This window comes from Meleagris gallopavo, chromosome 2 (genome assembly GCF_905368555.1).
Source record: "Meleagris gallopavo chromosome 2, MGAL_WU_HG_1.1, whole genome shotgun sequence".
NCBI lineage: Eukaryota > Metazoa > Chordata > Aves > Galliformes > Phasianidae > Meleagris > Meleagris gallopavo.
In genome coordinates, this window is record NC_139405.1 from 56,999,095 (window position 1) to 57,022,588 (window position 23,494).

The 23,494-nt window shown below is 36.9% G+C and overlaps 1 protein-coding gene across 5 annotated transcripts in view; it reads right to left on the bottom strand.

Annotated features, from left to right (window-relative positions):
- Window positions 1-1,048: 1,048 nt before the first annotated feature.
- The window catches only part of TMEM200A (transmembrane protein 200A), a 52,331-nt gene continuing 29,885 nt past the window's right edge, over window positions 1,049-23,494 (bottom strand). For 2 of the 5 annotated variants that reach the window (XM_085217308.1, XM_085217310.1), the window contains 2 exons: window positions 6,795-6,879; window positions 1,049-4,195 (listed from right to left, as the gene is read on the bottom strand). In XM_085217308.1, coding sequence (XP_085073434.1) covers window positions 2,710-4,195; window positions 6,795-6,808 — 1,500 coding nt within the window. In that variant the 5' untranslated portion in view covers window positions 6,809-6,879 and the 3' untranslated portion in view covers window positions 1,049-2,709. Of the gene's footprint in view, window positions 4,196-5,652; window positions 6,714-6,794; window positions 6,880-23,494 lie in introns of those variants that run through there. The other 3 variants (XM_085217311.1, XM_085217312.1, XM_085217313.1) reach the window with 2 other exon arrangements.

Here is a 23,494-nt window from a genome sequence, read left to right on the forward strand (position 1 = left end):
CGAACTTGGGCTACAGAGAATTCAGACCGCTGCACTTCACTGAGGTTTCTGACCTCTACATATGAAGGTTAGTGACCACACTTCTTGAATGTCTACAGGTTTTTCTGACTAGACACTGAGTCAGAACCATTCAAGGAATACGGAAAGATGCAATGCCCTTCATTTCCAGACTGATGCCTAACTTTGTGATTAGTGTATCTGGGAAGAAATAGAGTCCTGGAAAACTTTTTAAAAACATTATATACCTCTCATCAGACTCAGCACCCTAGACTTTATGCCTTATGAATGATTTGCCACACATCTTTAAAGTCTGAGATGTGAAAATCCAGCAAAACAAGGTTATCATTACTTTCAAGAGTTATCGTGTTACTTAACATTTAATAGATGAGATCATTTCTGGAGCTTCTCCTATATGTCATTATTTGAATGAAATGTTCCATTTTAGGGTAATTTGGGAATCTTTCAGTAGTCAGTCTGTCAATCACACAACTTCTTTGTATTTGCTATTTCAATTTCTTGCTAATTTAAGTCAGTAACTTCACCTTGGTTTCCCAAGAAATTTTTTCTGAAGTCAGTAAGTTTTTCAGTACCAGATAATGTAATGTGATAATTAAAAGCCCAAGACCTGACATATCTATGAAAAGGACTATTCTCATGTACAACAGTGAGCAAAAACAGTCTTTTAAGCTAAGACTTAATTTAGCTATTCATGAAATAAAAGTTTACATCATTTGTGTCTAATAGTAGTTTGCATTTTTCTAAGCTTCCTTGCTGTGAAACTATAAAGAATAGGATGTTCTTGTAATACAAAATTTCCTTCTATCAAAAGCATTTTGAATAAATTTCATATTACATTAAAAAAATAAATATCAGAAGAGCAGTAAATTCAGTCTCTACACATGTAGAGGTATCACTGACAGTCATAGTCAGATATCTAGTGGCGGGCTAATATATTTAGCATAATATTATTTACATCATTATGATACCTAACTATACTTCAAAATGGAAGAATTGAGATTATTGAGGAAAAAAAAAGTCTTACAGCAGATACGTAGATACACATTTTATTTTTGTTTCAAAAAATAGCAAATGTCTTAAGAACACAAACCAGAAAGTTATTAAAAGCTTCATAGCAAAATATTTAGCCAACTTTATTACAATATATAGGCTTGAGGTTCTAATAGTTAACACTACGCCTCAATTCACTGAGCAAGTAATGCTCCCGATACATAAACATTGCGCAGTTGAAACTCGGAGCTGAATATTAAAAAAAAAAGAGTATTGTTATCTTTGATCTTTCATAAACAACTGAAGTACAACAACATTTTTACGGATTTGATTCTTTTTGAGAAAAGCCTTTTAAAATAATTCCTGAGCATTTAAGTTAAGTGTATATATCCAAAATGACCAATTAAGACCAACATCCTGCTAGGTGAGCCTTGCAACCAGAAGTGACATTCTCTATCATGGCAGTCATGGCAGGATTAAAGCCTAAAAACCTTAATGAAATAAATGAAAACTGGTATGCACACTCAAATTCTTACTTTATTTATAAACAGCCTACAACTGCCGACTGAGAAGTTTGCTCTGATGAGAAAAACATTGTTCTAAATGTCACAAACTTTTGCAACATCTTGTAATGCAAATTAGTCCAGCTAAGCTTTCAGTGATCCACCATGCCAATAATTATGTGAAATATATAAAGCAAAATTCAGGCAAGGGGCTTTTGTACTGTGTCAGTAGGCATATTGAGTTGTATGCTTTGTATCAGCTATTTTGACCATAGAGATCTAGTTATCTTCTTGCTATTGAGAGGCAATATATTCACTTTCCATTCTTCTCTTCATAATTATGTCACAATATCATTTTACTATATATCACATTTCTAAAATCATGTTATCATTATGTTCCTATGATTTTAAATGAATCCAAACAGTTTGATTTTAAAACTGCTGCCAATCAAAGTGCTTTAGAGAGCTAACTCCAGAAGGATTTTCAGATTTCTTTAATATGTTTTCCTGGAATTACTGGATTATATAAATTATAATGTATGTAGAAACATTGTTGTACAAAGCATAGTAAATAATTCACAACACTAGTATTCAACTTGATCAATAACAATGAATTCACATAAATGTTTATAATTATACCCACTCTTCTTTAACCACCCACTTCAACATGTAAACAAGTTTCTCAAATGATAGTGGCAAGATTGTAGTTACTGAGATGTATCATATGTGAAAGACAACACCTAGGATAAAGGCCTGAATTTAACAATTCCAGTACGTACTGCGGCTCACTTCCCATTCTAGACCACGAGTACAATTTTTAGAGTCTCACAGTCTTTAAATAAACAGAACTTATAAGTAAATTGAGCTTTTATTCTAATGCAGGCTTTTGGAGTCAAATTGGTAGAAACTAACATGCTTATATAGAACAGTAGGAAAAATGAGTTGGAAAAAATTTGGAACAGTTGTACCAAAACTCTCTGAGCACTGATAATGTACAATATTGCAACTGTATGGTACTATGACAAAAAACTTGGCCTTACAAAGATGAAGATCTGTTTGCACAAGCCAATTTTAATATGCTATTAAGCGTTTGGTTAAAAACAGGCTTGTACAATTTTCACTGAAAAGGAAACACTTGTCAAAATGTTTTTGTTTTTTTTAAATACTGTATGATATATTGTAGATTTGAATTTAAATATTAAAACCTTGTTTCTGAAGTTCCCCGCTTTAAATTGTTACTCAAAAACTCATCGTGTTCAAAACTCAAATTATTATGAGATCTTGATATCATAAGAAGCTTTTCCTTATTGGTAAAGTCTTTTTTTACCACTGCTGGTGGCACAAGTAACCTATCCATTGGGTCTTCCTTGTTTTCTAATTTCATATATCCTTTACTGTTGCTCCGATCCAGCCTGGGCCAGCTGGGATGTTTCCTTTGTTCAGCTTGGACAGTGAGTGTAGATGGACCCCTGTCCAAATCCAGGGACTTTGAATGTGAAGACAGAAGATGCAAAGATGTGTTGGAACCAAACTGCTTCCTGGCAGCACCAGGGGATAAAAGCTTTCCTGTGCTTGGTCCGAGGATCACAGAAGACTTGAACTGGTCATGCTGAGTGTCCACAAATGAATTATGTCGTGGTAGCATGGCCGGCTTGCAGGATTCATTGGTGTCAGTCAATGGAATGGCCAAAGAGTCCATTGAGAGATTTCTGGACCGACTCCTCGTGATCTCTGAGTCCTCGGTTATGTTGTCTATACTGGGCTCATCAATAACACAATTATTCAGTTTAATTACCGGCAGTGTGAAAGCACTAATAGAAGATGATACAATGGATTTTGTTTCACACTTTATAGAACTAGTGTTTTTGTCATCTGAAGCCTTGTTGGAATGAGGGTAGAGTCCAAAGACCGAACCAGACTGGTCAGTCAGCAGAGGCGGTAGTAGGCTAGCAGTGGTCCTATCTTCATTTAGAGTAATTTCATCTTCTTCAGCAGAACTATCCATTCTAAAATTACTTTTGAAGCCAGAGAAAGGTGCAACTGTGTTAGCAGCCAGCCGGGATGCACACAAGCTCCCACTTTGCCTGAGTTCTCCTTCCCCTAACAAACCAGTAAAGGCACCGCTCAACTGCTTTTGTTCCTTGATCCTCAAGGTGTGGATGTCTATTACAGTGGAGTATATGTCTCTCATGTGTATGATTTTTGTTTCCTTGTCGCGGTTTTCATGTAGAATGGCATTTGCACAAATAAAAATGAAGATTCCAATACCCATGGTAAAAGGACCCAACATTTTCATCTTATCTGAGTGCACATGCTGCTCAAAGAAACGAAGTAAAATGCTTCCTTGGTTTCTTAGGACCTGGGTTTCATTAACTGATACACTATCTTCAGATGCCAAAAGCTGTTCCTTTTGGGGCCAGTATCCAAGGATGGCCATTGCAATTCCCAAGAATGCGATAAGCACTCCCAAAACAAGGAAGAATCCTGATGGAGAATAAAGTCGAATTTTGCCCCTGACAATGACTACATCTGCCCTAGGTCGGCGTCTGACTGGTTTCTTCTCCTCAGAAGCTGGTGCTGTGGCAAGATTTACATGTTGCTGAGATCTGGCAGAGTCTTGCCTTTTCAAGGCAGCCAGTCCTGTTATGACTCCTCCGGTTGCTATCATAGTTCTATATTGTGTCCTGGGGGAAAAAGAAAGCAGAAATATTGATGCAATGAAAATTTGTGTATGCTTTGTTAATATGAAAATATTTATTGACAATTAAATTATTACTACTTTTTAAAACCTACTACATCTTAATCCAGTTAGAACATAATAGAAGTTTTAATTCACATGGCATTTTAAAAATGTCTTTACATATCTTTTATAACTATATATATAGGCAATAAATCTTCCATCAACGATACAAATATTTAAAGAAAACTAGTGCTCTTTGTGAGGACATATAAGGGTTAAAGACAAAAATATTCATAAATTTGCAGATGGTTTATGTCAGAACTGATCTCTAGGAAAATAAGTAACATATTGTCACCTTGCATGCATTTCAGATCATTTTACCACTTTAGCTAGTAGTTCTTTTAAAATCTTCCATGACAATTATTATGATTACAGACCATTCCACACATCATCTTTAAAAGATCTTGCCCTTTATGTTTCAACACACATTAATATATTCTTATTCTATCATTCAAAGAAGCTTTTATTAAGCCTCTTAAGACCACTTGAGTCTCAACTACAGAATAAATTCTGTGTTCCTGAATAAAGCTGATCCTTTTCTCTGCATTCCTTGTATACAATCTCCATTGTTACATCATCAATTACAAACTTGGTTTAGTTTACCTGATAATCAATTCATAATTTTCAAGCTCATGAATTCAAACCTTCACTATTTTTATGACTTGGTTTTATGTTTTTTCATTTTAGAACTTTTACACCTGGGTATCTGCTATATGGAAAACATGAACCAGTATGGGTTTATAAAAAGAAAATCATGTTTGGTCATTTATTTACGAGTAAAAGTAATGAATAAAATGACACAGTTCAGGATATTCAGAATATTAATTAATACTTTAAAAGACATCTTATAATCAGATCCTAGGGTTAATTAATGGATTAGAATGAATACTAGACAATATTACAAAACACAACTAAGATGTAATACGCTGGGTATATAAAAATGTTTTCTTTGATGGTATTGCTAAGCTCAGAGAATAAAGAAAGGCTGATAGTCTGCTGCAGAGAAAAAGGTGAAATGTCAGTGCTGGGGATGGTTTAACAAGCAGATAAAGTAGAAGTTAGACTGGGAGCATAAAGTGAAAGGCAGGGAAGCAAAGGAAAAGCAAATCAGTAATTCCTTGCAATTCACAGAAAATAATTTTCATCAGATATCTTTAAATATTTAGATTTTAAAAATCCTAACAAGTGACATCCATGCAAAAAGATAAGGTCTACAATGGTATGAGAAACAGACAGACTGTGTTATTTGGACATTATCATGAATTTCCAACAAGTATCAGGTAAGCATATTTCCAAACAGAAATTGCTCCAGACTGCTATTATTTCATGACTATGAAATTAATAGGGAGTTTGAAGACAGTGGCTGATGGAAGTACTAATCCAGAAAAAAAATGTACCCACTGTTCATTATTATTTGTTCAGCAGTAATTCAGGTGATAGACAAAAAGTGGCAACTTCAATTCTCTCCTCGACCATCATTATTAAAAGGCAGAGTGCTTCATTTCCTTCTGTGAGAAATCTTTCCTTTATGAAGGGAAGAACTGAAAAAAAGGCCTGAGGTACTATGTATACAGCATTTTCTGAATTTATGAAAGCAGACTTGAAAGGATTATTTAAAGAACTTCAGCAATTTCACTTGTAGTGTCAGGTTTCTGTTCCTAAACTCTCTTATTGCAATTCACTTGCATTTTTATGCTATCTGGGCAACAGCAATTGTCTCATGTCAATTAATTTCTTGAATGCTTCACAAAAAGCCGTATTTTTATGTAATAAATTTTAAAATCCCCCAAAGAAAGTTTTTTGAGGTTGATAGTATTAAAAAAATGAAAACAAACCTTCTCATTTGCTTTTCTATAAGGGTTTCTGCCAAAAGCAAAAGATTATTCTTTCTTAAAACAATGTTTGAGTCTCTGGGCAGAAATAAGTAGGACTTAGTCATTAAAAAAGCCATTGTAATTTGTTCTTACTCAATTAAAAGTAATTAGTTTTCTCTATGAAATAAATTAAGAGAATTATGACTTAGCTTTACTGAAATGAATAGATCATTTAGCTATTATCTAATTAGCCCCTTTACTCTTTTCCACATCTGAGATCTTTGCAGGGATAGGAGTTTCCATACTCATGTGGCATATTGCAGCACACATAAACCCACACTTGTCCATCTCAGGGTTGCCAAGAAGCTGCACAGGGTAGTGCTAAATCCAAGCTCTGCCCATTAGTAGGATTTGATATTTTGTGTACTGTACTGTGTTTATTACATCTACCTGGACTGCATCAAAGGGTGAACCAAATAAGCTTGGATTTGATTGCTAAATATTTTAAACACACTTTTAGCAAGAGTTCCTCTCTAACTCTGAAATGCACATTGAAAAATACATCTTGAGGTATCTTCCTATGGAAAAAAATATCATTTGCAAGATTTACAAATACTGCAGGAAAAAATACATAAATCTAATTACTGATTGGTATACAATAACTTGAAGGACAGAAAGAAACTGAGATCTCTTGAAGTGAGAAAGAGATCTTTTGAGCCACTTCATCACCTTTCTCCCAGCATTTCAGGAGAGCACTCTTCCTCTTTTCACTTCACCTGCATCAGAAATTGGATGTAGAGGAAACCAACTTTGGCTGAAACAAGATGAAAAACCACTTTATACACAGGAAAAGACTCTTTCTTATTTCTTCAGTTAACATCAATATTATTAAACCTCTTTTCTTTCATGGAAAAAGTCACTACCAAGTGCATAAGTAATAATTTTTAATAAGCCTCAGTGCTGGGTAAGGCTTCTATACTTCTTAATATTAACAGCTGCATTTTGATCTCTTCTCCATCTAATACGATCCACAGTACTAGCAGACGTATTGATATGAGATGATTTCAGAAAGCTTTTCATAAGCCTATTACAATTAAATGCATTTTAAGATGGAAAATCATTTTTTAGAAAATGCTATGTTTAGAATAAAGTGACTTTGTAGACAGAATTTATCTTGCAGACCTGTTTAGTTGCACCACAGAATAGCCATGATTTGTGAGTATCAATGACAAATGCTAATTTTCTTATTTAGCTTAGTACAATGATTATATTTACTCTTACTCAAAATTGAGAACTGAAGCTTCTGAACAAACAAACCTTACAAGATTTTGAATCAGATTATGCTAGGAGCTTTGACAGAATATTTTGGTAGCACTGTGAATGACACAGTCTTGCTCTAAAATGCATCGAATAACAGTTAAATGGATGTGGAGTACAGAGGAAAAAATATAGAGACAAGTCTATAAATTGTTTTATAAAACATAACCATCTTGCTGATACCAAAGCATGACAGCTGTCAATCTTATTTTTAAAGAACAAAAGTATTGTTTTTTTTTTTCCAAGATTCTGTTTCCCTAACCTTGTAGATGTTCTGTTTATTTCATCTTCAGCAAGAACATCAGTACTTGTCTTGGTTTTGGCCCAAACAGAGCCTTTTTCTCCATAGTGGCTGGTATGTTGGATTTAGGATGAGAATGTTAATAACACGTTGATGTTTTAGTTGTTTCTGAGCAGTCAACAATTTTTTAGCTTCCCATACTGCCCTGCCAGTGAGGAGACTGGGGTGCACAAGGAGGTGAAAAGGGACAGAAGCAGGACAGCTGACTCAAATAGGCCAAAGAGAAGTCCCATCCTATTCCATATTGTTCATGCTGAACAAAAAACTGGGAGAGTTGTCCGAGGGTGCAGCCCCTCATCAAGGACTGGCTGAGCATCTTGTCAGTGGCTGGTGAGCAATTGCATTTGCATCATTTGTTCTGTGTTTTTTTGTTGTTGTTATTATTTTTCCTTCTATTAATCTGTCTTTATGTCGAGTCTTGAGTTCTTCCATTTTTTCGCATGTTCTCTCCCGCCCCATTGCAGGGCAGTGAGCAAATTGGTGTGTGGGGCTGAGCTCCCTGCTGGATTAAGCCACAACAGAACCAAAGACTTAATACCTTATGGTTTTAGTCTTGAAAGGAACAGTGGCCCAGATTTACTCCTATATCTAGCACTGCTTTGTACTGTGCTGTTGTTACCAAATGATCCTTGCACCGTCACTGTTGGCCACTCCAAGATCAACTAAGAAAAGCATATCTTGCTACAGATCCTCTAAAGTAGCTACTCCTAATGCTTGCTCTTCAACATCTGTACAAAGCAGAATTGACTCAAGCTCTTAATGCTTCAGGTCCTCGCCCTTACCAAGATGTACTTCACATTTAAGATGGGCTGCGGGCCAAGCGCAGTCCTATGCATCAGGCATGGTTTCTAGATGCTCCCAGAAATCCAGCAGCAAGTGGAGTAACAGGTTGTTGTGTGCCCTTTAACTTGAAGAAAGGACCCATCAGCAGCTGCTCCCCATAGGTTTCTCAGGTAACAAGTGATGGAGCCTCAAAAGGGCCTTTAGAGATTCATGCAGCAAGGACAAAGAAAGGGAACCTGAGGGAAAACGCTGGATGACACATAAGGAAACACTTATGTGATAAGAAACCATGAGAGGAGATGCAATGCATCTAATAGTGTACTTGAGCCAGAAGAATAATTCATACAGGAAAAGTTTGCAAACAGTTGGTAATTATAGGAGAAGTATCAGTCTGAGATGTGGACTGATATCTGCTTCTTTCTTATGTTACACTGACTGCTCAGATCAAGGCTGAAAGGGATTCTCCTTTATCACCTTTCCACATGGGCAAAGGTTGCTAAGATGCTCAAGGAAGCTTATCGTAAAAGAAAATAGTGAAAGAGGGTAAAAAGAAATGGCTTTCCTAGAAGTTTTTGGTTGGTAACCACTGGATTTGTATCTGCTGATCAAAGAAAGAACAATAGCAGTAAGTGGAATCTGAGCCAGCAGTGTGTCCTGGGAGCCCAAGTGGCCAATTGAACCCTGGGGTACATTAGGCCGAGTGCTGCTGCCAGGTGAAGGAAAGGGTTGTCCCACTCTGCTCTGCACTGTGAGGCCTCACCTCCAGCACTGAGTGCTGGTTTGGGTAACACTGCTGCTCATGAGGGGCAGTGCTGAGTTCTGCTCTCTAGTGACAGCAGCAGGACCCAAGGGAACAGCACAGAGCCTCCTCAGGTTGAAAGTTAGGAAAAGGTTCTTCACCAGAGGGCAGTGAGCATGGAATAGGCTCGCCACGGCAGTGGTCGCAGCCCCAAGCTGCTGGAGTTCAAGGGGTGTTCGGACAGTGCTTTCAGACATAGGGTTTGAATTTTGGGTGGTCCTGTGTGGAGCCAGGAGTTAACGATTCTTGAGGGTCCCTTTCAGTTCCAGATCTTCTATTATTCCATGATTCTGTTATCTTGCTGATTGAGTCAGAAGGTCAAATTCAAATCAACAAATAAATGGAGTAGATTCACTCCATAAAACACAGGTAAGGCAGCGATTAATCATCACGGAAAAATTGTAATTTAGCACAGATGGACATGGGTTCCTATTTTTATTTTAATTTGTATCAGTATGTCAAGTTTTCATGGATGATTAAACAGAAATACGTTGTGTTTATGCTTATAGTGTTACCCATATCTGAATCTGTCAGCCTAGAGAAGGAATGGAGGCCAGAGGCAGGTGACCAGGGGACTCACTAGAGCAGATGGTGTCTCCAGACAGCTGCAGAGCAAAGAGCAACTTGAACAGCCTGGACATGTCCATAGGGAAGTGTGACAGATGAGAGGAGTCACTCAGAATCCCTTTGAAGCTAAGAACCACCTACACAAGTAATGCTCAGTTATCCTTTGGAAGCCAAGGAAATGACAAAATGGGTGGGATAGGATTTGGTGGGACTTGAGCCCAGTTGACTCACTGATTGATTATCCCACATATAAAATGTGTCAACTGCAAGAATATATTACAGACTGCACACTTCTGTTTTAATCACAACTAAGGCAATATCAGCTATTTACACAATGGCTCTGCCTCTAGGCAGCCTAGAAAAATCTGAAAGATGTGTATGCAAGAACAAAAATTCATGAAAGGAATCAACTATGCAGCATGTGGCAGTGACTCCAGCTAACTTCTTGTGGTTCCACAAACTACAAACTCCTTATTTCTCTCTTTACCCTATAAAGGGTAATATCCCTCTTTCCTCCCTAACAACTGGCATAATCTTAGCAGCATAGGTATCAACTAACAAACTTTGTTTTTCAGAGGTCAGACTGTTAAGTATCTAATTAATCTCTCAGAAACTACACTAAATTTCAACCAGTAGTTCGCTTGAAGCTTGGCATTTCTATTTCAGGTGCCTGAAACTGAAATCTATTGTTTTCAACTATGTTGGTACAATAAAAGTTATTGCCACTACCTACCACTTAGTCTTCTGAATAAATATATTGTCATTTGAATTATGCTGAGTTCTTACATTTAATTTAAAATGCATATCAACAGCAAAGATGGGAAGTGAAATAAAGGATACTACTATGTTTCTTTAATATTGTTTTATTCCAGGTACATTTCAGTGTCCCTTAATACTTATGACCCTTGCTTTTTGCATGAGTATTTCTTTTGCTATAAAACCGGAACACTTATTGTTTGAAAAATTATTGAAACTTAATTATTTGAAGTTATCTGTACATGCTATTCCTCATAATTTAGTTTTATCTAAAACTTTGTGAAAAAAAATCAGATCTTATATTTCAGCAAAGAATTAAACCTTGTCACAGTAAGAAGTGTGAAAAAAACTGATTTACATTACCATGGCATTACATATTCTACTACTTTAGTTGATTAGGAAATTTACTTCCTGTTGGTACAATTTGTTACTATTTAAGTGTCTCAATTTCAAATTGAGAGGACAAAATTTAACATCAAGGAAAGTTTCCTTTATCTTTGGTAAATTTGAAGTCCTAGCAATTAAAGAGGTACGTGTAAATTCTTGTAATCAAGAATGCAAATGATAAAGTAATAAGAGAACTGGTAACATAACTGAGTAAATAAATCAATATTAAGTTGAATTTAACAGAATACATCTAAACTTTGTTCCTGATGTATTATATATCCATGTGTTACCAATGCATAGACATTACCATTTGATACCATCATTTTTTTTTCCACAGGAAAAGATATATTCTTTCAAAGCAATTTTATAGGCACAAAGAGATTAATCTTTCTGAAAGAGGTAACACAGCAATAGCCTGAGAGAGAGTAGTTACACAAGAAACAGAAAAACCATCCCAAATTCCATTTCTATTTAGTCGCTTAACAAGCAGTCCTCTACAATTGACTAATACATCAGTGAGACTACCTTACGATGCATCTCCCTCCTAATATCTAGTCCTCAAAAAATGATTGAAGAAGAAAAGCAAGTAAGAAAGGTATCTTTTGTATTCGTGATTATGGGGTATTTTAAGTATACTTTAATTGACAATAGGTGAGATGAAAGCATGTGGAATGTGGTATTAAAAATCTTCATAACCTCAGCTGGGATTTTGAAGTCATGCAAGCAGAGCCAAGGACAGAAAACTGCATGCCTATTTAAAACATTAAAGCTTTGAAATTTCCAGCTGAAACAAACCCTTTGGGTTCAAACTCTCTTTAATGTTGCCTCTTTTAGGCTGCAAAGGGATAAGCTTAGGGACTAATCATATCCTTTTAACCTCCTTGTTGCCAGTCAGATTATGGAAGCAGGCCAAATCATGCTAGCCATTTCACAGCATGGGAAAAGGCAGGCTGCATGTGGATCAGGTAATGAGAGAATCCAGGGTATCTAAGGGGCAGCAGTAGGCAAAAGGTCCATAGCAAGGATTAAGAGCTCAGGCTCCCCAGATATTGGTAAACCTGTATCAAATGGCCTGTATTTGCATCACATATCAAACAGTAAAATCTTTGCACTCACAGATAAAAAACAAAAGCTTGGTATTAAGGATATATCAAAACCTGTGAGGAAATGTGACATCTGACTGTGATCCACCCATTTAAAAGACCTAGATCTGGCAGCAGTTTCCAAATCTATAGTGTACTGGCCCAAGGAACATCAAGGGTCTTCATTAGTTATCTCTAAAGAATCAATGGAAAATAACTAGGAATGGCACACCAGAACATCACAGCATTATTTATAGGCATTTCTTTAAATATATAAAAAATATATTTTTTTCTATTTGAAGCAATCCAGGGGGATCACAAATTATGAGGGACAGAATGCCACTGATCTAGAGAGGGTCTAGAGGATGTTGGGAAGAAAAGAGAAGGAGGTAATTTTTTTACTATAATAAATAGAATACTGAAACAAGCTGAGTGAGGGAAAATAATTAAAACAAAAAACAAAAACAAATACAGGCTGTTAGGAGAGTGAAGAGATCTCATTTTATATGTATTTCTATAGCTATGTAGTGACAGCACTTTGGAACATGTGCACAGAAGAGGAACTTTTGTTGTATACAGTCACAGTTCTATTTTATAAAAATGATTTTGATGCAACTTTCGAAAGTGGTAAATAGCTGTTGAACTTCCCTTATTTTACTATAAGTAGAGAAACTCAAGTGGCAAAAATAGAATTGTGTGGTTATTTGCATATATTTGCTATATTAGAGAATCATACAGTATCAAAGAATGGTTGAGGCTGGATGGAACCTCTGGGTCCATCTGGTCCAAACCCCACTCAATCAGGGACACCCAGAGCAGGGTGCCCAGGACTACCTCCCAAGAGCTTTTGAAGATCTCCAGTGAGGAGGTTCTACAGTATCTGCGCAACCTGTGCCAGTGCTCCATCACCCACATAGCAGAGAAGCGCTTTCTGATATCTGGCTGGAAATTCTTGTGTTCCAATCTGTTCCCATCCTGGTGTCCTGGTACTGGCCACCACTGAAAAGACTCTGGCTCTGTCTTCATTGGACCCTCCCTTAAGATATTTATAGATACCGATGAGACCATCTCTGAGCTTCCTCTTCTCCAGACTGAATAGTCTCTTAGACAGCCCAGAAGACACACCAGTTCCTTCATCATTTTTGTGACTTGCTCCAATATATTCATATTTCATAACCACATTGAATATATCGTATCTCCATTTAGATTCAGATTTACTCTATTTAATTAGCATGCCTGAGCCATGGCATTCTCTATTCTGACTTTTATGACTATTCTTGCATTAAAGTAGAGCTCTCATATTTGGACAGTTCAGGTATGACTGTGAGCAGCCAACTTCCTAACTGAGCCTTCCCCAGGCTTTTATACTAAATGCCTGCATTATGACTCTGTGGACAGGTTATAAAATTAACCAATTCACTAAACAACAATTCCAAAAATACTTTCATTCTTCACTGTTCCTTTGGGAAAAAAGAAAAAAGAAAAAAAAAATGAGAGAGAGAGAGAGAGAAAACAGTCTTATAAAATAGTACTTCATTACTGTTTAAGTGAACCTGTCAACTAGCAAAGAACTTGATTACAAAAGCACAACTGATCAGCACCCAAACTCACAGCTGTTCAGTTTGTGTCCAAAGAATGCAAGACTCTTTTCCTTTAGAAAGCTCATGGAAGTGAGTGTGCAATGCCTTTTTATATTTCAAAACAAATATTGGAAAATTCTGCTCGAGACAGCTGCTCAGGACTAGCAGCTCAGAGCCTGAGTTCATATACACAATGTGGCTACACTATCTTAAGTTAATTGGTAACTTGGGCCCAGTGGAGCTCAGGAGATCTCTAGACCAACCTTCTTCTCACAACAGGCATTCGCGTGGTCAGCCCTGCTTCCTCAGTCTATTCTCAGGGCAAGGGCTTTAGCCCCCAGCAACATGTGAGACCCCCAGCTGAAATTGCTCGAGTCTGTGAATGTCTTTTCTTAAATTTTATTGATACAAAATTCCTTTTTGGAAATTCTCTGGAATTTTATTAAGCTGTAAACTTGATTTGAAATTGTCAACTGATAACTAAATATGGAATTTGAACTAAGAACAACAAACTCAGAAATATTGATAAATATAATTGTAGGCTAAGTAAGAATGCTTGTTACTCAGATTTAGGAAATGTCTTGACTTCATTCTTTAAATTACACAAAAGAAAAATCCCTTTTGAATGCCTTCATCACCTACAGTATCTCCCATGTACATTAATTATTCCAATTAATATGCCAAGGTCAAAAGCAAAGTGAACATTGGGCAAAACTGTAGAAAGATGAATGCCCAAACTGCTTGTCCTCTTTGCTATTATCTCTTCTCCAGCCTGATCCTTACAGTGGCTCAGATATGATAATTCTGTGCAAAATCAGCAGCATTCAATATTGGCAGCATTACACAGAGCTCGTTAGCCACTCACAAAAGCACAGAGCACACATCAAAGAAAGAAGTAACCTGAGCTCTACATTTTGCTTTCAAAACACTGCTTTATGACTTGGCCTAGATTTGATCTACAGGCTTTTGCCTGTCTTAGCTGTACTCACTTTTACACTTGCTCCTTCCTCAGTTACATCTACAGACATACTGTGGAAATCTGGTGAGTTTACAGAAGTTCAGAAATTTTATCAGTGTAAAATATGATGTTGGCATCAGGGATCCAACGTCTAAAACAGCTGCTGAGTCACCATACAATGAACTACATATTCTCTTCATGGCCACAGAACACCTATCTCATGCATTATCAGCCTGAATCACTGCCACATGTTGTCTACAATGTCCAGGCATTCTGCTCAGTGTAGCTGTACCAGGTTAGCACAGGTGTTAGATGATGGATTAGAGAAATACAAGTGCTCAGATACTAGACACGTTTGTTTGTTGTATGCCTACTGTAATGTCTGTATTCACTGTATTAAATTATCAATAACTTGTTTTCTGAAGTGTGCACTGATAACTTCCTCACTTATGCACAGAATTTTTCACTTATTATGCACGGGTATCGTGTCCTGTTCCAATACACATTAAAGAACTAAACAAAAAGCAAGAGACAGCTAAAAAAAAAAAAAGACTGCAGAAATAAAAATAGGAAGAAACTTTGTAAGACTTGAAGAAAAAGTGCTTAAGAGCAGACTGACTAATAATATTCTTGCATTATTTTCTCTGCAGAAGAAAAAAATTGAATATGCACACGCACAAAAAAATAAACTTTGATATGGTTGGCTTTACTTTTGCTTATATTTGCTTGCTTTCTTCAGGTGTTTTTTTTTGTTGTTGTTGTTTTGTGTGTGTGTGTGTGTGTGTTTCTACTTAAAAAAAAAGAACTAGTTAGGGATTTCTTAAGCCTCAATTGAGTAACATGATAACTGTCCTTAACGACTAAAGTGATAAAATCTGTTTCTAGGCTATGAGGGCACTTTAAATGTAATGTCTCCTATTTTATTATGTTGGCCCACAATGTCACAGGGAGATGGTGGTGGTACGAGTAGAGGTCTAACTTTCCCACAAATATCCCATCATATTTGGTCTCTATGTGACAGATGGCAGCAGGGGCAGCCTGACAAAATGGCATTGGACAAGTGCCTATGAAGCACAGGTGTGTCACTGAATTCCTTCATGTGGAAAAATGGTACCAACTGATATCCACTGATGCATGCTGAATGCTTATGGAAACCAATGAGTGGATGTGAGCACAGTGAAAGTTGGACTGCTGGGCAGCACTGTCCAAGCACCAATGCCATCATAGAAGGTGTGAAACAGCTTCACTGGTGCAGATTCTTATATGTGTGGCATGCAGGCTCTTGCTCATCACTGGTGAAAATGCATAGCTGATGGTGGTGACTATGTTAAAAAACAGTGTTTTGTGGCCGAGAATTTGCTCTATGAAATACTGTTGTTACTGTGCTTTACTTCTGTTGTAGTTTGCATGAAAATAAATAGGAGACATTACTTTTGGAGTGACCTACGTATTTTAAAACTTTCATATGAATAAAACCCATTTCCTGGTGAAAACAAGTAGCAAAACTGGAAGTAGACTTGGCTATTTAGCCAAATATTCAGGATTATTTCTGAAACATTCGTTCATTCACATTGTTAGTGTTCACATTCAGGTAACAGAAGAGATTCTAGGACAGTTACATTTGTAGGCTAAATGATTAGTTTATTAAATCTTTTATGATCTTCATCTGTTTGCTTTCAGTGTGAATAGAAATAAAAGCTTTTTTATTGAAGAAATTATCATTTTAGGATCACAATCTAATTTAAAATGTGTATAAGAAGCATGTGGGTCTGTATGTATTTATTCCAGTTTGCCTTTTTTTCATTTTACCTTTCAGACATTTCAGAGAATATCTTTTGAAGAAAGTGAACACTATGAGATAACATCAGAGCCTAGCAATACTACAACTAAAATTCCAAATGCACTGAATTAATGGGAATTTGTAATCAAGCTTACTGGATGCAGATTAAAGTACTGACCAGACATTAATCATACAGTCCTGAAATAAATAATATAAAGGGTCTCCAGTTGTTTCTGAAAGACTGAATTTGTAAAAGCTATCTGTGGAAAAAAAAAGCTATTGCAAAAGAAAAGTTAACACTCCAGAGCTCAGTGTGCCAGAAGATGAGTAAGCTCAGTTCCCCTATAAAACAAATGTGAAACTCAAAGATGTTAACAAATATCTTCATTTACAGGCACTAGGACTTGCTGGTTCTTCAGTTCTTGCACACAAAATTTCAAAGAGCCAATAAATAAATCAGGCACTTGCTGTGAAGGTATATAAGAACAAAAAATGTTGTAATCGTTCGGCAACGCATCATCTAGCTTAACCACTAATCTGTTACTTGATTTAGTCAGAGTGAAATCTTGAGGCGAGACACTTAATGTGGGCAGCGACCAGCTGTCAGGAGACCAAACAAATGTCCTTATGCTCTACATGCTCACTAAATCATGTTAATGAGCATGTTCTAACAACTGTAATTTCTCACTGTGTATACAAATCCAATGACTGTAAGATCAAATAATAGCAGGAACAAACTGAAGTAGTCATTTATAATAAGGTTTAAATAGTATATGTATTAGATATGAGTTCAAATCTATTTGTTGTGTAACTGAGGTGTTTCAGCAGAGCCTTACCCCTGGCCTAGAAAACACAACACATTCTGTAAAACATACAGCCTGAAAACTGCAGGAATAATGATTCTCTGTTTACCCTTAGAGACCTAGGATCAGTTTTTCAAAGATATTCAAATAATGCCAGAACCTAACTAAAAAGTTCTTAGGTATCTATAGGTATCTCAACTTAACCCTGCTACTTGTCAATTAGCACTGGCAGAATAACTTGAAAGTAGTGGCCAAAACATCAGCCTGTGAAGTGGGACATTCTGGATTCCTGGCCCCTCCACCAATAGGACACTTTTTAGTTGCGTCATGTCATTTCAGTCCGTGTCAGTAGAAAAGTACACACACGGTCTCTTTGGAACAAGAATTCGAATCTGGGCTCCTTGAGTGCCCTAGCCACATGATGAGTCTTTATGTGTCCAGCAGGAACAGTTGCTTCAGCACAGTGTGGGCCTTTGCTACAGCTATACTCCTCTGGTCTGTCAGTACCTTTGGAAATCTCCTTTGACAACTATATTCCAAGGAACACTAAAAAGAAGAATGAGTCAGTGTTAGAATATTTTTTCTACTGAAGACCTTTGTGCAAGCCAACCTACCCTGCCAAGAAGAAAGATAGATTAGCAATAATAATTTCAAATGCTAGATTAAAAAATAAAGCAATATTTCACACAGAAATGAAAGCATGGTTCAAAAATACTTTGGGCAAAATTTACCCATTAATATACGTCTCAGAAATAAATCATTATTAAATTACAGTAAAACTCCACCAGGTCTTCAACTCAACACTGAACTTCATAGTGGCTATAGCCATAGCCAGACTTCCATATGAGTGCATCATTAGAACCTGCAAGTATTTCTACCGCTCCTCAGTTTGGTGACCCACAACTGCAAAGTAGAAAGTACACATAAAAAAATGCAGAAGTTCCAAGATACAGAGACTAGCAAACTAATCTTTCATATATATAAAACTATAGAAATGCCAATATCAGGGTCGAATTAATTTCCAGAATGAAAGTTATCCCTCACAATTTCTTCTTTACTTTTAATCACCCTCATTACCATCTGCATTACAATAACCACTTCCTGTGCTCTAACATCCAAAACTAAGAATACTTTAAACAGCAACAATCCACAGAGAGCCAAGTGATTTATCGGTAATCAGGTGCTGAAAGACATGCTGAAATTGTGCAGGTCATATTTATGGAACTGTACATTTATCTTTGACAGACAAATACATATCTAAGTATAGATACATGATGTGCTTAGCAAATCTCTTTTTTTCCTTAACTCTGAACGACCCAACTGATGTTCTATCATTGTGGAGGAGGAGGAGCAAAAAAAATGTTTTAGCTTAAATGGTTTATAAGACAGAAAAGTCTATACCTTAACACTGATCACCTTTCTGCTTGATTTATTAAGTATCAGCAGCAACAGAAATTCATAACTTTGAACCTCTGAGAATAAAGGAGATCTGCTAGGCATCCTGTGCTTTTGTTCAGTTTCTTTCCCTGTTAAGAACAGAGAATTGGGCAGTGCATAAGAGTAAAGACAGCTAAAAGAGCATAAGAATGGCTTGCTGTCCTATCTCTTCACTTCTGCTTGCACACAGAATGCCCATGTGCTCACACAGGAGACTTCATAGATATCATAAAACTTTCTTTTGTGACCCTTAAATGCTCTGTATCCACTCCATCCTGTTGGCCTAAATTTCAAACACACAGCTTTTCCATGGCACCAAAACCACTAAAATAGTTTCTGTCACTTCATTTTGCATCTATGAATCAGCATATGTCTATCCTGCTGTTTAGCTCCATCCATTTGTTCCAGTTATGCCCTTTGCAGATTGAGTCCATAAGAGAGAGTTTGTGTAGAAGTAGACCATCTGGCCTGAGAAAAATGAGAATATTCCTAATACGTGAGGAATGATTAAATGGTACCACTAGCTAAAATATGGCACCCTATTAATGACCCTGTAAATGGGTATGTTGCATGGATAGCTCAGTTTCAAAGCACTCCATTTATGAGATCTGTGTTTTAACACATTTGAGCTATGCTGTATAATTTAAAACAAGATCTCAATTGACCCATACAACCAGGTCAGATGTCAACTATAACCAATGTTAGGTAACATCTTAATTTTAGGAGAAGATAGTCAACTGTTATACATAATGTATAATACATATATACATATATAAGTATATAATATATAATGTTTACATTATATATGTATTACAGACTGCAATTTATTCACAAATGACTTGCCAAATTATGTTTTTTAGCTCCTTGAGGCCTCACTTGCATTGCTATTTTTACATTACCTCAATGCTATTAATATTTTGCATGCTTTCCCTTAGCCTGTGTCTGGTCACAATTAATTATAAAGATAGTGTCGGTTTCTTTTAATGGAAATCATCCTGAGTTACACAAAGCCAGAATAATGCTCACAAATAAAGCACTTGAAATATAAGTAAGATATATTTAAACTCAACTAAATGCATGACTTAAGTTAATTGAAGCACCTTGTTAAAAACCGTTGGTTGATTTGCGATGCAAACATAGATAGCATAAATGACTGAGAAATAATTTCAATAAGGAGTTAAGAGTCAAGGAGAGAGAAAATAAAGAGCCATTTTTTTTACCAGTTACTGTAAATTTATATTTATGTCTTATTGCTTTAGGGTCTTCTCAGTCCATCACAGAGCATTTGTAGCTATCAGTCAGTCTGGTACATCTAAAGCTTTAGCCCAGTTTCTGGATGCATTTCTGAGGAGAAGGTAAAGGTCAGTAAAACTCTCTTAGCAGACTATTAAGTATCAACACATATAGTGTGGGCTACTTTTTTTCTTTTAAGAAACTACTGCAAAATTATCAGCTATGTGTAAGAAAAGCACGATGAATAAGTAGAGAGATAAACTGAAAATGCATTTACAGGTTAAGCAGCAGGAAGCTGCCAATAGTTTACCATAAGGTTTGCAGATCAGAGTATAGGGGAAAGGGTGAAAAACAGCGTCACCAGTTATTATTATCCAGGCATAAGTGAGGGTATCCACTAAAATTTAGAAAAATTACACAGAGTATCTTGTAAGAAATATTCATTCACGATTCCACTTGTCTCACTGCGGGGTTTAAAGGTCACTATTCACTGCTTGTCATACTCAGCAGAAAGACACCAACATCAGTGTAATGATAGAGTAAAAGGCAACACATAAATACAGCATACATTACAGAACAGTTAAGACTATCAATATTAGTGCAGTTAACAACAAGCAGAGCATGCTATAACAGCTGTCTAGTTTCATGAGTTACTATCCTAAAAAAAGTCAATTCTGAAGACATATGCTAAGTACTCTCTTCCCTTTCCTTGCAGAAACCGTAAGAGTTTTGATTCCGCAGAAAAGATATTCAGTGTAGAAAACCTTGGGTAAAGTAAATGGTTTAAGCAGCTGGATTAATACATAAATACATGAGTTTAAGTTCATTATGGGACTAAAGTGTGAAGAAAGTAATCACTGCTTGGTTAAGGCAAAGAAAGTACCGCAGCAAAACCAATCAGCAATGCCACAATAAGCCAGAAACATGAGAAGACCAAAGTACAAATATTACTTTTTTTCTAAAAATGTCACCAAGAATTTGCAGAGCAAATATTAGAGGGAAAAATTTCTGTACAACTTGAACTGAGCTTGATATTTGAAACAGTGGTTAATAGAGCTGCAAACAGTAAGGACCACCCAGAGTGAATGAAGAGGCAGACGAGCATGCAGAGAGATGAACCAGATCATGCAACTATGTGAAAACAGCCTGAGATGTCAGAGATAGAATGTAATTTAACCAACACAAATGAACAAAGATGAAGATAACAAATGAGAACACGATAGGAGGCAAGGAGAAAGCAAACAAAATGACCTACATAAATGATGAAAGAACAAAACATATGAGACTGAAACAAAAAAAGGAGAGGAGGAGAAGCATCTGGTCATGAGTTTGATTTGATTTGTAGGAAATGTGCAAGGTATGTGGGAGTTAACTAGTCAGATGCAGCTGCTGGCAGATTTGGAAGTTGATCGCATCCTCCTAGTTCAGCTTGAGGATAAAATTTTGCAGAGCAAGAGACTCCTTTGCCCTTCACATCATACTGTTATTTATTCCCCTACTGATCCACCACCCGCCCAGAGACTGAAAAAAGCACCTCATGGGCACTTCTTTCAGGTTTTTCATTTATTCTGCTGTTTTTGTTATCCTAGTGCACACCTAAGACACCAACAAGTAAAAACAAAATATATAGTCCTCAGAAAAGTCATGGACTGCTCTGTGCTGATTCAACATAGACAACCAGTATAGCCCACATTGGTGAGAAGTCTTCTGAACAGTTCCTAAGCATTTACCAGTTATGTAAGCTGGGTCTCTCGGGAATGTGCTTGCATCACCCTGATACATGTGTGTGGATTCTCACACTGTCTTGACATCCCAGGGTGTGGTTATAATTGAGGCACATCCAAACCAAGCATGTTCCAAATTCCAGCCAACACTGATGCTTCTGCCTTTGAAATAGCTGTGAATTTGAGAAAATGTTTAACACAGGTCGTCTGCAATTTTTCACAGCTGAGTTGTTGAGTGGGTGAAATAAGGGTTCAGAAGAGAGGACACTCAGAACGTCTATCCTGTTGCCCTGAAAAGCTAAATCTGGAGGAGAAAGATCCAAAGATAAGATACTTACCAAGATAATCAGAAAGTTTATTATTCTGTACTATCAGGAAATAGGCTAAATCATGCAGGCATTTTTGTTGGTGTTCTTACTGGCAAATTTCCATTAGTTACAGTATTTTACTGAGGACATTAGAAGAACTTCTTGTCAGTTGCAAATTGCAAGCATGAATATCCCTAGCATTGCAGATTGGCTGAACGCTGTGTTTAGACTTTTCACTTGGACAGTCCCACTTCATCCAGTTCCAAGTCTCATTTTCCAAGCCATGGAGAGATGTTTGCATAGCAGATCTCTATTACTCCATAGTGATAACGTGATAGCCTTTCTGTGCCACTTGGAAGAAGCCTCCCAAACACCTAAAAACAGTCAACGTCAATACTAAACCTGATGGTTCCTCAAGGACTACCACTAAATGTCTTTGTCATGACAAAAGCACAAAAGTCAGCTCCTTACTGCCAAGCATGCTGAAAGAAGGGACACAGATTTAGAATATTAGTGGTTGGTATTTGTCTGCTTTATTTAAGCTGACTTAAATCAGCAAACAGAAACACAGCTGTGCGTTCTCTTCCTAACTCGTCAGATCATAATCCACATGTAGATCCAGAAATTCAGCTAGAAAATCCCACATCTGACAAGCAAAAAACTGATCAAGTTCAAAGGAAGTATGTGAATACATTATATGGAACGAGGGCAGTATCTTAGTGAATTTTGAAATGAGAAAATCCTAGATGAGTCATCCTACTTTGTGACCAGTGGGACAGATTCCTAAATAATTCCCAAATTAGCTGGGAAGGAAGCATGCTCTAGCTCATAGGTTATACCAAACAAGGCTCTTTTGCATGTAGTCCACACGAACAACATTTCTTGACCAAATATTCTCACTTATACTAAGATCATCACAGAAACATCACTAAAAAGTGCTAGAATTAATAATAACATAATCTGCTGGTGCCATAAATTTCCCATGTGAACCTCCTCACAGTCGACCAGCCTATGTAAGGAGATTCCAGCTTTCTTTCCACCAGAGATACAACATAACATGATCACATAACATGTAAAGCAGGACCATACTGTCACTCCAACAGCTTTCAGAAATGCTGGTATTTTCATGCCACTCCAGAAGCCTCAAGTACTAAGAGGTAAAAGTACTCTGAGAGGTGGCTAGAGGTTGAGATGCAAATGTGTTGCCTTATTCTCGCTTGGAAATTCCCAATCCATGCATGATGCAGCACCCCTACTTTATTCTGCTATTGTTATACTCCTGAACAAACATAGTGATACCTGTTCTTGGTGAGTATCACAATTGTAATTGCATTTACCCACAGTGTAGTACTTGTTCCGAAAAAGTATTACTGAGGAATGCTGAAGAATTGATGCACAGCCAGCATAATATTTCGATGAAATCTTCAATTTTCCAGCACTTCCTGAATATCTCCTGGTCTGAGCTCTGTGACCCAGATGAGCATTAACACTGATTTCTGAATTTAATTACAGACACTCTGGCTTGAAGAACTGTGACATGCTGAAACTCACTTGAATTGGGCTTGCCCTGGCCTCCTCCTAATACACACTACGCTGATTAATCCAATCCTGTTC